Raw genomic sequence first — 16,303 nt, 5'->3', positions numbered from 1 at the left:
GTTACTGTAATATTTGCTGACCTATGGTTGGACCATAGCATATTGCAACAAGTGTAGTGATGCCTATTGTGCTGGTATACCATCTCAGTTTAAACAGTTTGTATATAGCCTACACACATTCTCTCTTCTGTTACCAATAACAAGTACATGAATAATGTGGGTGCCAGTTCTGAAAGTCACAGCAGCATCCAGATTATTTAAAAATTGGGAACTAACACCTTTTAAATCACCTGAAGTAATTTAAGTGTGGAGACTAAGGTAGTCAATAAGTTTTATTGATTTTCAAGACAAGACCACATCCTTCCAATAGCTGCTTAGGTGCCCTGATAAAATGACTTCTATAAGACATATAAGCAGTTCTTCAGATATTACTCTGAATGTTTTGCTATTACGAAAAAATCATTGAAAGCTACAGTTATGCTGGATGGTTTGAATCTTAATGTAATTAGATATTAAACAGATTTTTCTGTAAATATTAGTGCTTAACATTGGACAACTTGAATTTTAATGAATAATTACCAGTAATGGTAGATACAACTTGCCCTGCCTAGTTCAATTTTTTAAATGTAATTATAGGGTGTCTCCATCATTCTGATAGCATTTCTTTGATAGCGTTATCATTATATTATGGTAATAGCATTCTGTATGAGAGAGAGCTGAAGCAGTATAACTCACAAGTAAACTTTTCTTGCATTCTGTAAACTCTCCCAATTCTGTAGATAAACAGAAAGCTTCTAAAAATGTCACCCGAATACCTTACAGCACTAGTTCTGAATCTTTCTTGAGTGTCTTTTAGAGTGTATATTTTCAGCTCCTGACTGGAGGACGTTCTAACTTTTGGAGTGAGGAGACAGTGCATGCAATGCTTTTCGGTAAACATATAATTGGGAGCAGCTATAAGACATGCAGTATCAGCAGGGAGGTGGTGTTAAGGGCATGGAAGGGACTCATGGACAAAGCAGGACAGAAAGCTGGACATTTGAGGGCTGGTGACACCATCACAGGAGCATCTGCTGAGTGTCTCAGACTCAGCAGGGTAACACAGCTCACAAAATAAACACTGCCCCTCAAGTCTCTGCTGCTCTCCTGCATCTCGCACTGCATCTTCAGCTCCCCCAACAACATGCCATCATCTGTGTTCTGCTCTCTTGCTGCTAGTTCATCACCCAGGACCATTTTATGACCCTTCTGAAAGTGTGATTGGGCCTGTCTGACTCCAAGAAGGCAAAATCTTACCTCAACAATATCTGAATTCGTTCGACTCTCATGCGGCTCATTATACTCGGTATACTTCAGCAACACTTTGTCCATATCAGTGCTGGCATACTGAAAGAGTTTGTTGGTGCTGTTGAAGATTATTAGAGCAATCTCGCAGTCACACAGAACACTCAGCTCATAAGCCTTCTTCATTAACCCAAATTTCCTCTTCGTAAATGTCACCTGGAAGAAAAGCAAAAAAAAAAAAAAAAAAAGAGCTGTAAAAAAAAAAAAAAAAAAAAAAAAAAAAGAGCTGTTAAAAAATGCCTAAGTTGGTATATACTTGTCGTAGTCTTTGAACAGAGTGAATTCAGAAGGACAGTGCATACATAGAGTTTCAAAATAGAATATGTTTATTATGTAAGTGAGGAAACATATTTAATTCTCACTGCACAGAACTCAAGGTACAGGTAAAAGGCATGGGACATTTTCAAGTAGCACTACATAGCATTGGGGCTACATCTTTCCCTGTAAATTTTTGACTCCAATATTTATGCCTTGAACATCCTGTGCTGTCCCTGCCTTTCCCATCAATTTCTTAAAACTGCAGCTTAGATTTATGAAAGCAAATAGTTTGAACGCATGCAATAAACTCCTATTTTTGATAGCGATTCACTTAAATCAGTTCCAACCAGCTCCTAGTTTTTCAGCAGAAGGAATTATTTCCTACAGAATTTAAGTTGTATAAAAAAGATATGTTCAGACAATTCAAGATACTTCTGGATAAATATCTAACATAACATAAAAAAGTTAAGTACATCTTATTTAGTGCTTACATTTTCATGTGAAAAATGAGAATGATAAATTAAATATAAAAATACTAGTTGGCCAGCAACAAATCTCTCTGAAATGTGATTTTTTTTTTTTCAGGTAAAATATGTATTTAAACCTATCGGTAATCAAATTTAACACGTAGGCAAGGTATTTAATAATCTGATGAGGACAGGCACTCAACAAAGTTTATGTCTGCCTCATTCCATACTTGTTGCTTAATGACCACAAGCAGTAGTACCTCTGCACTTTAATGCTGTGGAAAGAAGATTCCTCTCTACGTGGTTCATAAGACTTCTGTTTCATCTCATCAAACTCCTAATGCAGGTTAATGCTAACTGTAACCCCAGCCTACCTTTAAATCCCACTAGGTCATGCCATGGAAAACGTCACCTGTAAGTATTTCTAATCCCTATTTGCTGTCCATCTCAAAGAGAGGGGGCTGTGTGCCAACACAATGAACAGTTATTCTCCCAAATGTATACTGAATGTCGCTCCTCTTATTGTCACTTCAGTTTCTCTAGCTTCTTTCAGAGAACCACTAAGAAAAATTCATTCCCATTAAGTACAATTATTCAATCATTTTATAAACACACTTTACACAGCCCTCTTCTCGAGTATGTGTAATTGATTTTAAGTTCTGTCTCATCTGTCTCAATGACTTTTGAGTTTGGGAATGAATAATGTGATAGGTAACAAAACTATATTCAAATTCTGAAAAAAACCCCCTGATCTTTCAAACACTCTTAATATTTTCTCCGATTATGGAAAATTGCAATGTACTTGTTGAAAGACATATACTTAATAGACTTAATATTTTTGAAGAAGCCTAACATACAGAAAATAAAATAGACTAACTGAACATATTTTTCATCAACTAAAACGCCTTTCAATCAACTTTTTGACCACAGTGCTGTAGGTGGAGTGTCTCTATACAGTATGGTTTCTGTTGCACGTAAACCTCAGAATTTAGCATGTTACAGCTTCTCACCATCAAAGAACACGCCAGCAAATGTCTTTAAAGCCACTGTTTGTGTTTACTGTTAGGTCCTCCTGAACATTTAGAGTAACCACACAGCTGTGCTGTACAGCACATACTTATTTCATAATACTTATCACCAGAGTGATACTGGCTCAAGTTCCTTTTTGTGGAAATTGAAGAAAGAACAAGAGATTACCTAGATACAACTTTATTTTCCCTTCATTTTTGTTAAAACATAATTTCAGTTTCTCTGAATTTGATTTGCTATTATCTCCTTGATCTTTCTGACATTTTCTAAATCTATTAGAGAATGATTTATGCAACTGCTACTCAACTTGTTAAAAACCAACAGCATCTACAGCAATGTTTCTACAGTAATCTGCAATTACTGTTGCACATTTATACACACACACACACACACACACACACATATATATATATAAATATATGTAGCAAATGTATATATGTGAAATTACCATGCTATTGAAATAGTTTCTGGTGTAAGTCAACTTGTACTTTTAAATGGAAGGTCAGTAGCCTTAGGGAAGATTAAGAATACTCTTAAAGCTGTTTAGAAACAAATGATCTTTTTGCACACTCTTTTCTGTGCAGCTACACAAGGAAGATGTAAATAATTATCTTCCATACTCTACAATGTTTTGGTGAAAAGTAGAAGCAGACAGTTTCCTTATTACTTAATTTTGGTCATTTGGTCTCAGTTTGTTAACCATCAGTTATGTTAACCTTACTCATCCAACCTAATAGTATCAAATGAACATTGTACAAGGGAAGAAACAGATAAAGTTTTGGTACTGCGGAAAATTTGCAAAATGGTAAAAAATAGTAAAAATTATTTAAAACTTTAAAACTCTTTTTTTTTTTTTTGGTCTAGGTAAAACATAGTGTGAAATCTGCTCCTAAGATGGTCTGCCTGCATTTACGAAATTTACTTTAACTGACTCAGCGCTGAGAATGAGTAAGACAGGCACAATTCACATGACATAAGCTTCTGACTCACTGCAGCTACAGTACCAAGAACCCAATTGGTCACACAGCCACTTTACTATTCTATGCTGCATTCAAAATTTACAGCCAAGACAGTATCATATCTCCTCAGTGTCATTTTGTTATTTGACATGAAGTGTACCAGTGACACTGAAAGCAAACACACATCCAGTAAGGAAATCTTTCAACATATTTAAAAAAAGCACATTAACAGTAAGAATAATAAAAAAAACAAACAACATGCAAGTTACCAGTATTTTAGTTAAGATATGGTTAAATACGCCTGCTGTCTGAACTACTGATAGTCTGTAAGTCTTTTTCAGTTTACACTTTTTCTGCTTTTTAGGAGAATGATAGGCTATGTATGAAGTCCTCTCTTTCTGGACTACTATATTTTATAATGGTAGTATAAGAACTAATAGGAATGAATACAGAGGGGAGGGAGGAAGTGGAACAGATAAGAGGACAGTATTCAACTTTTTTTTAAAAAACTTTTTATAGTATGTATGTATAAAACAGAAGATTTGAAACCTTGACACTATTTTTAAGTACTTTTATGAGGCTTTTTAAAGCATAGTCATAAACGTATTGTAGAAAGAGCAGGGTGTAGAGTGTACCACATTTCCCCCTGCAACATAACAAAAAAACCCCATGAGTTCCAACCCTGCACAAAACAACCTTTCCAACCCTTAGCAAAAAACCCCCACTAGTTTGCTACTACTAGTCGTCTTCACTCTATAGTTTACTTTCTTATTTAAGGGTCATTTAAAAAAAGAAAATAAAAACTGTCCTCAAANAGAAGTAGGGTTACTAAATTCTGCAGCATATTTGTGGGCAAAGGAAAATAAACGCTGGTGACTTTAAAAGCTGCGACTAAATCAGATACTGATTTTAAGTATTTGGAAAATTGAAAAAAAAAAGTGATAAACCAAACTTTGAACTTCCTTGATATAAATCAATGTAAGCTTTTAATGCATTTTGGATCAAATTCTGGCTAATGATGAGAACTACAGTATGTGCTAAAAGATAGGCACTGACAAAAGAGGATTGTTAAAAGGACATTTTTCCACTTCAACTCTGGCACTTCTTCAGTACCATGGAAACATCTCTCAACTAGCTCTTCAAGCATAAAGCTTCAAGAGTCTTCTGATGGATGGATGTTTCACAGACTAGTCATTGCAGTGCCTGTGAACGGATTTGTAGACAGCCTGAATCCATAGCTACATGAGCACACACTGTGATATGTTCCATTTTGTTGGTGATTTGGCCCAGAGTCAGATTTTTTTCTTTAATCCCTAGTAAAAAACAAAACAAAACAAAACAAAAACTATATGCACTGGAAGATATATATATTTTAAATCATGAGCATTAATTCATTAATGAGCTGAAATATAAATTTAGATATGTGTGCACATGTTCATGCGTGGACGAGTCCATCTCATTTTTCAGTCCAGATACTTTAAGACTAACAGGTAGTAGTGATCACAGGCTATAGTCTTTATCTAAACCTTCAGCAAGAAAAGATGCTATAGATGCTAATGCATCAGTGGAGAAAAAGAACCAGCCATGAGCACTTTCATTTGATAATTATAGTCTTCAGGACACTATATTTATATATCTATTTTAATTAAAATCCTTCTAGTTCTTCTTCTTATATCTCAGACAATTTGAAAGGCTGATTTTTGGATGACTGAGTTATTAGACCGATGTCATTATGAGTTCTCTACATTTGTTACTAACAATCATAGCACATGTGCTATTTTTTTCTGTTTTGAAAGTACCAGCCCCATGATCTTTCCAGCCATTCTTCCCAGTCAATGGCAAAGTATCAGTGTTCTCCTTACTATTTCAATTATACTGATAGATAGCTGCTGACATAGGAAATACAGGGAATTAGCACATAATGCTTCTCGTGTACATTTCCTGCCATTAAACATACAAGTAAAAAACAGGGACAATCGATGCATAGAAGTATCAGATATGGAAACTGCCTGGTCAAGAAGAAACATGATTCTTTTCAACCTTACTAAATCCAGAATATCTAAATTTTCTACACAGGAGCGAGATCAGTAACCGTAGATAAAATGTAGGTGACAAATAGGTGGCACTATGTAAGACTACCTAACCTTAAACACAGTAAAATGAAGATAGCCATGTATAAACCAAGAGCCTACTGACTAAAATGAGCCACCAGACAGATCTTGATATGCTGAAAACCCAAACAGAATCATAGAATCATAGACTGGCTTAGGCTGGAGAAGACCTTAAGGAAATAAATAGTTGAGAGGCAAGAGCTCTTTGTAATACTCTCTCTTATTCGGTTTTTGTTTAGAACTGTTTGTCATATGACAAGGCTCATCTGCAACAATCTCAACAGCAGCCCTGAGTGGGACTGGGAAGCAGCACCAGTGTAAGATTCACTCTAGACAAATCTTCCTTTATGCAGTGCCTGGCAAATCCTATTAAATGAAAGGCCCTTTAAAGAGTATTGAAGAACCCTTCAGCAGCCTGCTTCCACTTTCTTGTAACCCTCTACCATAACGAGCAGGGATGAGACAGCAGTGATTTATGCTGGTAAAAGAGCTATTGTCCTGGAAAGCCTCAAGCGTATTGAGCTGTGCCTTGCTGAATAGTCCAGTTAAAGAGGAGTTCTAAACAGGATGCCCTTAAATTATGGTTGCAACAAATAAAGTGTTCATGATCTGTGTAAAAAAGAAGGTTTTGTACCACTTTGTTACTCCCTATTTTTATCATATCAAAACCATAAAATAGTGATAGTACTCAGTCCACTCAAATTCTACACATGATGATGGATCTCGAATTTTTCCTTTGTAAATCAAGAGAGGAGGGATAACTGGGAAGTGTGTTAATTAATGGGCGATACGGCTACTCATAAATTAGTAGGCTATGCATTATTAGTATGGTTCCTGCTTTAAATTACAAGTTAAGGTCTAAAATCAGAGGTTAACCTCTGATACATCAATTCCTTTTATTGAATCTGAGTGATAAGACAAAGTTACATACAGATAGACACAAATGTATGCATAATAGGCAAAGACATTATATTAATGAAAAAAAGATCTCCATTAAAAGCATGATAGCTGATAAAATACAGAAGAAAGCCAACTTCTTTTTTTGATGTGCAATCACCAGTTTTGGCAGGTACAAATAGATGTTTAGAGTAAAAAAACATGTTTACTAGCTCTGTGCTGCTAAAATGTTCATAAGGTAAAGGTCAAAGAATATTTCTTTCCCTGCTGAGCAAATGGTCAGGAAGCACATTTGTCTGCATTTCCTGTCAAAACAGGAAGAGTGTAACTTCTTCCTTTCCACAATGGCTTCAGTTCTGCTTCCCACCTCCAGGTCTTTCTCCCTTAGGGCTTTTCAAACCATTCCCTGCAAGACAGTAGAGCTGCTCCTGTCTGTATTCTTTTCAGCTCTGCTGTTCTGGCAGATACTTCATTCAGTACTGCAGTCTCTTTACTTAGGTTTCTTGCTCACACTTCAGATTGAAAGTAATTTGACTTAAATATTTACCTTATGCTAATTCACTCAAAATTATATTCAGAAGATAAATTTGTAATGAAAGCACACTTAGCCTTAGATATAATACACTCTAGTAATCCATGAATCGGATCAACAGCTCCCTTCTAACATTCCTTCTTGTGCAGTCTCAGGTAATGTGAAATAGGCTAGATATAGATAACTATAGTTTTGAAGTGATGAAAACGTGGATTGTATTCCTCACTTATGGAAGCCTAACCATAAATGTAGTCCTAAAATATGAAGCATATATTTTATTGTGTGCAATTTAATGCAAACATGAAAGGTGATTCAAATACGTAAAAGAGAAAGAGCATGTCATACTTTAGACAAAAGATCACTGAGCAGAATGATATTTAGTTGCAGAGTTAAACATTCATGCTTTTATATGGAAACATTCCCTGAGGGAAAAAATAATCGCACACTCACAGATCCTAAATAATAAGAAGATTGAAAATATCAGGAAATTAGTGGACAGAAGTTTCCTGTATAGCTTGTGTTCATGTTAGCACTAGTATGCAATACTCTGTTCTGTTTCCACGGGGAAGTTTTTGATTCAGCCAATAGTCTCTTTCTCTTTCCTTTTAAATAGACCTGAAGCACAGATAAAAATAGATGCATGAGGCTCAAATTAGTTTTGAAACTAGCTTCATTAGGTATCGAAGTCAGTAGAACAAATCTAGGTCTTCCTGCAAATGGTCATTTCCCTCCAGGATATTCTTCCTCTGTCCCATAAACTCTCTATAGTTATCAGCTTTCATTTGTTCTCTTTTGAGCATGATATCTGTAGCAAGTGCTGTTTCATAATCTTACAAGTTTGTTGGAACCAAAAAATGATAGAAAATTATATTCAGGAAAATGTTAAGCAAAACTGCAATATTGCACAGAATTACATAGACTTGATACTTTAAGAGAAGCTTCTTCAATATTCAAATGCCTTAACACCGAAGTATACATTCCCTATGGTGTTTAATAGCACCTTAGCCCCCAGCTTACAAATAGAAAGATTACACATTCAAAGTTTTAAAACTTTCAGTGCTCAGTTTTGAACAGTGAGCTAAGCTCAACACAGTTTTAATTATGACACTGTCAACAGCATGCTTCACAAGCAGAAAAAAGAAAGGCAGAACTAATGGCAAGATGATCAGAGGGACTGCTGTATATGAACAGATATTTCTCAACACAAACTGGAAAAATGAGCATATTAAAGTCAGAGGGTGTTCTTGACTTGATACCAGAATGTCATTAGGTCAATAAACCCTCTTTCCTGGGTCAGTGTACCTCTGTATTTAGCTCACAGACAGTGGATTTAACAATTTGTAAGTGACCTTGTATGATAACAATAATACAGCATCAGAATTTCATTACACCTACTTATTTTAAGCCCTGTCTGAACAATTGTGAAGAATTCTTAAATGATCCTTCTCCAGAGCAAATCACAAAATACCCTTCTAAAAAGTAACAAAATATTTTCTAAAATATTTTTTTAACAAATAGAAAGAAAAAAGGACTTTTCTGAGTGGAGTGCAAATTCTCCTTCATATGTTCATGATAGAGCTACTTGATTTTTTTTTTTTTTTCAGTTAAGAGATCCCTCAAAAATGAAGTTCAATTTTTTTTTTCTTTTCAGAAGTCATTAATTTATTATTATTATTGTTACTATTTTCCCTTAAGCAACCCAGAATTCTTAACAGCAGCCTCCTCCAGTGTGCCCAGTAGCAATTTCTGCACAGTGAACTTGAGGTAGCCAGAAAATTCCAGTATCCCTTATCAGTGCCAATGCTTTTGATTATCAGTTCTGTCACTGGTGGAATGATATTACATATGTAGGCATGAATAACATGTGCCCTGATGGGCTGTTTGCAAAGCTACTGTAACTTCATAAGCTCAAGCAACATATTTACAAAACTATATTATCCAGTGTCATAATACAAAAAAAAAAATTATATCTTGTGACTTTTTATAATGGGATACTACTGAGAATTTTCATTTACATTCAAAACTATTGTGGTAACAAAAATACACAATAACTATATACTTTAGCTGTAGGACTTATTAATACTCCTCCATCTGGCAAGAAGTACAGTACAAAAGAATGTTTTAGAAGGGCATTTTTGAAAAACTCTGAACTGAAGAGAATTTGGGGTTAGTTACAGGATATTTGAAAGTCATTGCTGCTTCTGTCATGTAGGGCCAAGAAAGTACAGCCAATCCACATGAAGCAATGTTACATTAAAAACTGCTAGTAGTTAAAAGATTGATTTCCATGCTTGTCAAAGTCAATGACAGAGTGCTCATGAAGTCCAGAGCAACAGGACTGGACCTTTAATGTTTAGGCTGCAGTAGTTTAACATACACCAACATTCTGAAATTTCAAATAGATTCCAGAAAACTGCAATCTACATGCTGTGTTGCGTGTTTCTATGAGATTTGCAGCCAGTGACACATTACTCTTTTGAACAGTTTCAACTTACATTTGTTACCAGTACGGCCACTAAAGCACACAAATCTGGTCAACTCGACTGGCTCTAAAAGTACTCTTCAAGGGAGTTCATCACTGCTTTTGTCCTCCCCAGTCCACTCCAACAAGTATTTTGTACAGTAAATGTCTTTCCACAACAGTCAGTAGCATGGAAGAAAACAGTGGTTTTACTGAGAAAACATGCACTCCATTCGATGGATAGCATAAAGAACTAGTTAGGACAATGGGCAGATACTAAGTAAAAATGTGAACACAGAAATCATCTTCCACAGGACTTAAGCAGCTTAAGTTCTTTGATACAAACTGTGTTATCCAAAAAGATTCAACACTGGAGTGGAGAGGACAGAAAAATTCAACTTTTAATGCATCTCTGGTTTGGTAAATGCTCCTTATCTTTCTCTGCTGTCCGGAACTGAATTCATGTGCTTGAATGCAGCTGAGGATGCACAGTCTGTGTGTACCATATCCCCATCTAACATGCCTCATACTGTGAAAGCACAGAGTTTGAATTAAAACAACTATAAGGCATTTGCAAATCAACAGATTTGCTGCTGTTCCTGCGAACATGTTAGGAACAAGTAATAAGAAGGAAAAATCGACAGTCTCATAAACAGTCTCATCTCCTCATTCTTGCTCATGTAATTGGCATTACAAATAAAGCTGGAAGAACTGTGTTTAGTGTGGCATCTTAATCAAGATCTTCTAATAAATGTATATATATATTTTCTGTGCAACCTGTCATCTATTTTGTGCATAGTTAGGCTTGTGAAACACTAAAAAAATATAAAAAAGGCTAAAAGCTATTAATGAAAGTGCAATTGTGTTTAACTACATATATATTGCTAAAACTGAAAAGCCTGGCTATCCAGAATTAGTAGAAATCTTTTCATTGGTTTAGCAGAACTTTAAATTAGGAGAATAAATGCAAAGAGGATAAAACCTGTAGGAACACTTTCTAAACTATCTTTCAATATATGAATAAAAATAAGAAACAGAATCAAGCCAATTATACCATGTGGAGGGGAAAATAATGTAAATCTAGGTCTTCAGCCAGACAGCATATCTGACTAAATGATGACTGTTATAAAACTAATAAAATAAACACTTTCTGCAATACAGTTTTTTTATTTTTATTTTTTTTTTTTTTAGCATTCTGCTGTTTTAGTATTATTGATAATAATTAGCACTGAATGTGGGTGATAGAAGCCTTGAAGCTTTACTCTGAATGACTTGAAACACTATCAGTGTGCATTCTAAAAGCAAATCTGGCCTCTTGAATGACTTTTTATTTTTTATTTTTTCAAAACTGGGGATTAAGTTCTCCATAAATTCTGTATTTGAGTAAACATATTGCCATAACATTAATAATGGTAAAAGTCTGTAGAATCATTTACAAAATGATAATTCATATTCATTTCAAGAAGAAAACCTGGCAGCGTGGGAAGTTCCAAACAACTAGTGTCTTAATGTTTAATGATAAATGCAGTTCAATATTTAAAATCCAATTCCAATTCCATGCTATAAACCAATTAAAACAAACACAGTGGTAGATAAAGTTATTGCTTTACGGCTTTGCCCTCTTCAGTAGGCAGCCTTTAGGGAAAACACAGACTATACCCATCATAAATATTGTTTTTGATTTTAAATCTGATTTTTTTGCTGCAAGCACAAATGACTACTTAGGCTATAGGCTTTAAATATTTGAGGAAAAATACTTAAAAAATATTATTTATTTTTATGGTTTGAATTTTAAGTTATAGTAATAAAAGCATTAGTCTATGGACAAAATAATCACTTTTTAAAAGCAACTTGTAAATATGAAGAAATTAAAAGTACAATTGAATAGAATTAAGACATCGATACTAATTCGCTATCAAATTCTTGAAAGAAAACTATTGAAGATGACTGCCAAATTGCAGGCACATGTATGAAGAACGCTAATCACAGGGTTAAATAATCTTATGGAGATCTTCTCACACTTGTGAATCTACAGTTCAACAAAACATACATTCATTTATTTACACCAAATGCAAACAGCACCAGCTTCTCACAGACTTTATTTAAAATGCCAATTGTTTAATTTTATTTTTCTGAAAACAGAAAACAACTTTCTCTAATTTATGACTGCATTTTAACCAGTAGAGATAGTGCTGAGAATACATGATGGCTACTTAGCCATTTCATCTAAAATACTGGTATTAATCAATTAACTGATTCTGCTAGATCTGTTTAGCCATAGTATTAATTAGGAAGATGTTATTTCATAACTACAACATTCCAGTGTTATTGTGTATTGCTTTTAGAGTGTTTAAAAACCAAATGTTTTAAAAATGTTTTTAAAATTTGTGTTCTAATAAGAAAACTTTTTTTTTTTTAAATGAAGTAGACATTATTTCATGCATGTAGAAATAAAAACATTGAAAATATGTAGAAAGAAATAATTTGAAAGTATGGATTTAAAAGAAAGTCATACTGATAATAAGTTCACAGCATAATAGGTCACAAAATGCAGTACTGTAAGCCTGAATCCTGAAACAACTTGCAGATGTGTTTAACTATGTATATTATACACTGAAGTCAAAGTGACTGCAGAGGGGGTCTAAAGTAAGGCATACACATCAGCCTTTGTAGAGTCAGGGCCTTGAGTAATAAATTCCTAACTATGCATATCTGTAAACCTGAAAAAAACATGTGAGGTTTCTGGTTGTTTTTAAAAAGTACTTTTTTCTTCGATGATCTTCCATACATTATGTATATGTATTTATGGAAAGCTATTTCGATCACATACAAGAGTAAGTCACCCTGTAAATACAGTATTAATCTCAACATCAGTATTTTTGTCACTCACCTGTCTGTTACGCTCATCCATAATCCTTGTAATCTGAATCTTTTTTCTCCCCATAGTCCCCGTTTTTTTTTCTCTCCTTCTTCCTTAAAATTATGTATTTTTCCCTTCTCTTTTCTTCCTCTTTCCTGTTTCCTCAAAACAAGCCTCCTTCTTCAGCACTTGCACTATTCAGTTCACAGTCCCCTGCATCCGTTCCTGCTGAACACAGAAAGGAAATAGAATGTTACTTCAAATTGATAACTAGATGAAAGTTGTTCTATGGAGCCAACAACATGTCCTAATTATAATTTATTGCATAAGTAAATTTTAATACATTTTTACTGCCTCTAGAAAGTAGGTACCTCAAAAAGACATAAAAATATGATTCAAAGTTTTCTGCTTATGAATAAACCCACCAATACATGAAGAAATGGAAAGGATTAAAATTCACGTTACCAAAACTTTTACAGAATTAAATATCTCTTGTTTTAAACATCAGTCACTACAGCAATATGAAAAATTACCTAAATCAGAGAGTTAATGAACCTTTCTATACCTATGTATGCTAAGTAGGCCAGCTAATTCATTTCTGAAGGGAAAACAATCTTGTGTTTGACAGCAGAGGTGATAATGTCCCTCATTATGCAAATAGGATGGACCTTTATTACAGTGTTTTTTGATACATGAGAGATGTCAGATAGTTTAATCCAACACTTTAAACTTTATTCTTTAAGAATAGTAGATTACTGCAAGTATTACTCAACATACTTGAGAAACTGTGAGTGTGTTTTCGCTCATTTCATTTCAACATAAATTCCAAAGGGTACTGACAAATGATTTATTAGCAGCAAATATGTTCATCTCTCCTTATGAAAATTCTTGCACCAGAAGCCAAGCTATGAAGCACAGATAGTGAGGACAGATGATAAATTAAGAATGTTTGGAAAAAGACTTTCACAGTTTCAGTAAAGAACTGATATTAGCTCCCTGAACTTTACAATACTGGTATTGTCGCAAGTGAGGACTGTTATGATATATAAAAATACATGATGCAGTAAGCGCTCGTTTCTCCAAATGTCATTAAGTCACATATCTGCAGAGTATAAAATATTTTTAGCAAAAAAATACCTCAACTTGATAAAAAAAATAAAATATAGAAGTGATGTTCAGAATAGTTCTAAAGTAAAAGGTGCTTCTTGTTTTTTTTTTTTTTTTTTTTTTTTTTTTTTTTTGTTTTTTAATCTTTATTTGAGCTACTTTTAGGTTACATATTCTGAAAAGCATAGAGTTCTTTATAATACAGAAAAGAGAAAAAATTAAATACGATTCATTTAAAATGACGTTTTATGGTTTTTATTTTCCTTTGTGTATTAAAAAGTATTTTGTTGGGAATCAAAATTCAGTAAATTAAAAACACAGGCTGTTGTCTCCTTATTTATGAAGTTTTTGGTCTTGTAGCCAACCAGATAAATAATGTCAATACGTTATGTAACATTAAGCCAATGTCCTGGGCATTTAATCCACTATTTGGCTCAGACACAAAGCTATTGAGGTAGAAAAGCTAGACCTCACTCATTCTGATCTTCAGTTCTCTCTTTGCATACATTAAACTTTAAGCTGCTTAGTGTTTTATCACTCCAGGAAAAAAATAAATTAACAAGCAAGCAGTCAGTCTCAGTTTTCTGACTAGCTGCTGTAATATAACTAATTTGCTAGGCAAGATTTTCAAATATATGACTTTGTGTCATATACTTTTGCTTGCCTAATTCTTTACCATAATGAAAAATATGGCAGTGTAACATGGAAAAAAATTATATTGCCAATTTTATAAAATGTAAAGGATGTAAAATTTTTGCTGCTTTTAGACATTTAAAAACAGGTTAATTGTTTAAACAGACAAGATGGTACTTGATTGTATTTACAACAAGTAAATACAAGCCCAACACTTTGAAATACACTGATCACAGGCATTTCTTAAACTTTTCTGCTAAACAAAGCTAGAAGACAGTCTTATCTGATACTTAGTGTTGACAAACAGAGTCTATTTTCAGAAACAGCCTTAAGTTTCCTCAGACTGGGTTTCTTTCCTGTTTTTCCTGTAGTCTTACCTCTGATACAAAGAGCAAGTAAGAATGGTGTTTCCCATGAACATGCAGGACCCGAAGGTGTCTAACAAGCTTTCTTGTCATGGTAAACCAATACCATATTCCACAGCAAATGCATATGGAACAATTTCCTTTCCTTTCATTCAGCTGAAGCAAGTGACACTATCGGCTTACAGAACTATGCTTGCCTAAACTCTTATTCACTTCAAGGTGGAAGGTCAGGGTGGACAGATTAGAGCAGTGGTGGCAGGGTTAGCAAGGATGAGAGATGCTTTACAGATCAAGATGCTAATGCTGAATGAGTTTGGAAAAAGAACACTGAATGTTGCAAACATTGACCAGGAAGGACAAATCCTAGTGAAGAAGCAAGGTCTAATGTCCTCATTACACACTTATCAGTTCCACGTTTAAGACCAGTCTTCAAATAGCAGCAAAAGCATATACAGAGAGCTTGACATAAAAGCAGTTAGAATACCTGCTTCCTGAAGCTGATGATCTTAATTCTGTTTTTCACTACCTGGAGTAATCTACTAACTGCACTAGCTTTATTTTAATTGGAAACAAGGGTATGCAAGAAAACAAAAGCAGAGGAGAGCAAAGATGGTTTAGTTAGTAAATATAACCATACAATCTGAGAGGCAGTGAAGAAGGAATAATGTGTTTAATCGTCTGTATCCAACACATAATTTGCAAAAAAAAAAAAAAAAAAAATTAATAATAAAAAAAAACAATTTTACTTAAATAGGCAGCATGTTATGTATGTTTTTTTTTTTTTTTTTTTTTGCGTACTAGTCTAATCTCAAATGAAAGCTATTCCATTTGTCTAGAAAATTTATTTACTTTTTTTAACATTTGAAAATTTCTGCTGTTTTTCCTGCTGCTAGAAACAGTATGGGAATGTGGTAGTTTTCTGCATATCCATCTTTATTATTTATAAACACATATACATACCAACACACACTACTTCACATGCTATACTTAATATGTGCTTGCCTGTAATTCTGTTTCCATCATTAGTGAATACATTTGCATGCATGCATACAGACAGCAGATAGCTGGACTGATTCCAAATCAATTGGTTTCAGAAGTGTGAATCATCATGTCTAATTCAAGGGTTATAACCCTCAAAGGCTGGTGACTTCCGAGTCTCACAGAATGCAAAGAAGTCTGGAGATCAACAAATCCCCATGGCTGGGAGTTAGGACTTCAACAGTGCTCCTAACATGTTGTGTAAGTTCCTGCAGGATTAAGCATTACAGTACTAAGTATTCAGATTTTCCATTAGCTGATAATTTGCATTTCTCTACCAAGCACACTAGCTAGAAAAGATG

At 34.3% G+C, this 16,303-nt stretch overlaps 1 protein-coding gene across 9 annotated transcripts in view; it reads right to left on the bottom strand.

Annotated features, from left to right (window-relative positions):
• MEF2C (myocyte enhancer factor 2C) overlaps window positions 1-16,303 on the bottom strand; it is a 137,310-nt gene that overhangs the window by 62,750 nt on the left and 58,257 nt on the right. For 7 of the 9 annotated variants that reach the window (XM_015849721.2, XM_032441486.1, XM_015849720.2 and 4 more), the window contains 2 exons: window positions 12,889-13,086; window positions 1,237-1,440 (listed from right to left, as the gene is read on the bottom strand). In XM_015849721.2, coding sequence (XP_015705207.1) covers window positions 1,237-1,440; window positions 12,889-12,942 — 258 coding nt within the window. In that variant the 5' untranslated portion in view covers window positions 12,943-13,086. The remainder of the gene's footprint in view (window positions 1-1,236; window positions 1,441-12,888; window positions 13,087-16,303) is intronic. The other 2 variants (XM_015849723.2, XM_015849722.2) reach the window with 1 other exon arrangement.

This window comes from Coturnix japonica, chromosome Z (assembly GCF_001577835.2).
Source record: "Coturnix japonica isolate 7356 chromosome Z, Coturnix japonica 2.1, whole genome shotgun sequence".
Lineage (NCBI taxonomy): Eukaryota > Metazoa > Chordata > Aves > Galliformes > Phasianidae > Coturnix > Coturnix japonica.
The sequence above is the reverse complement of the archived record's forward strand: the minus strand, read 5'-3'. Positions and strand labels throughout refer to the sequence as shown.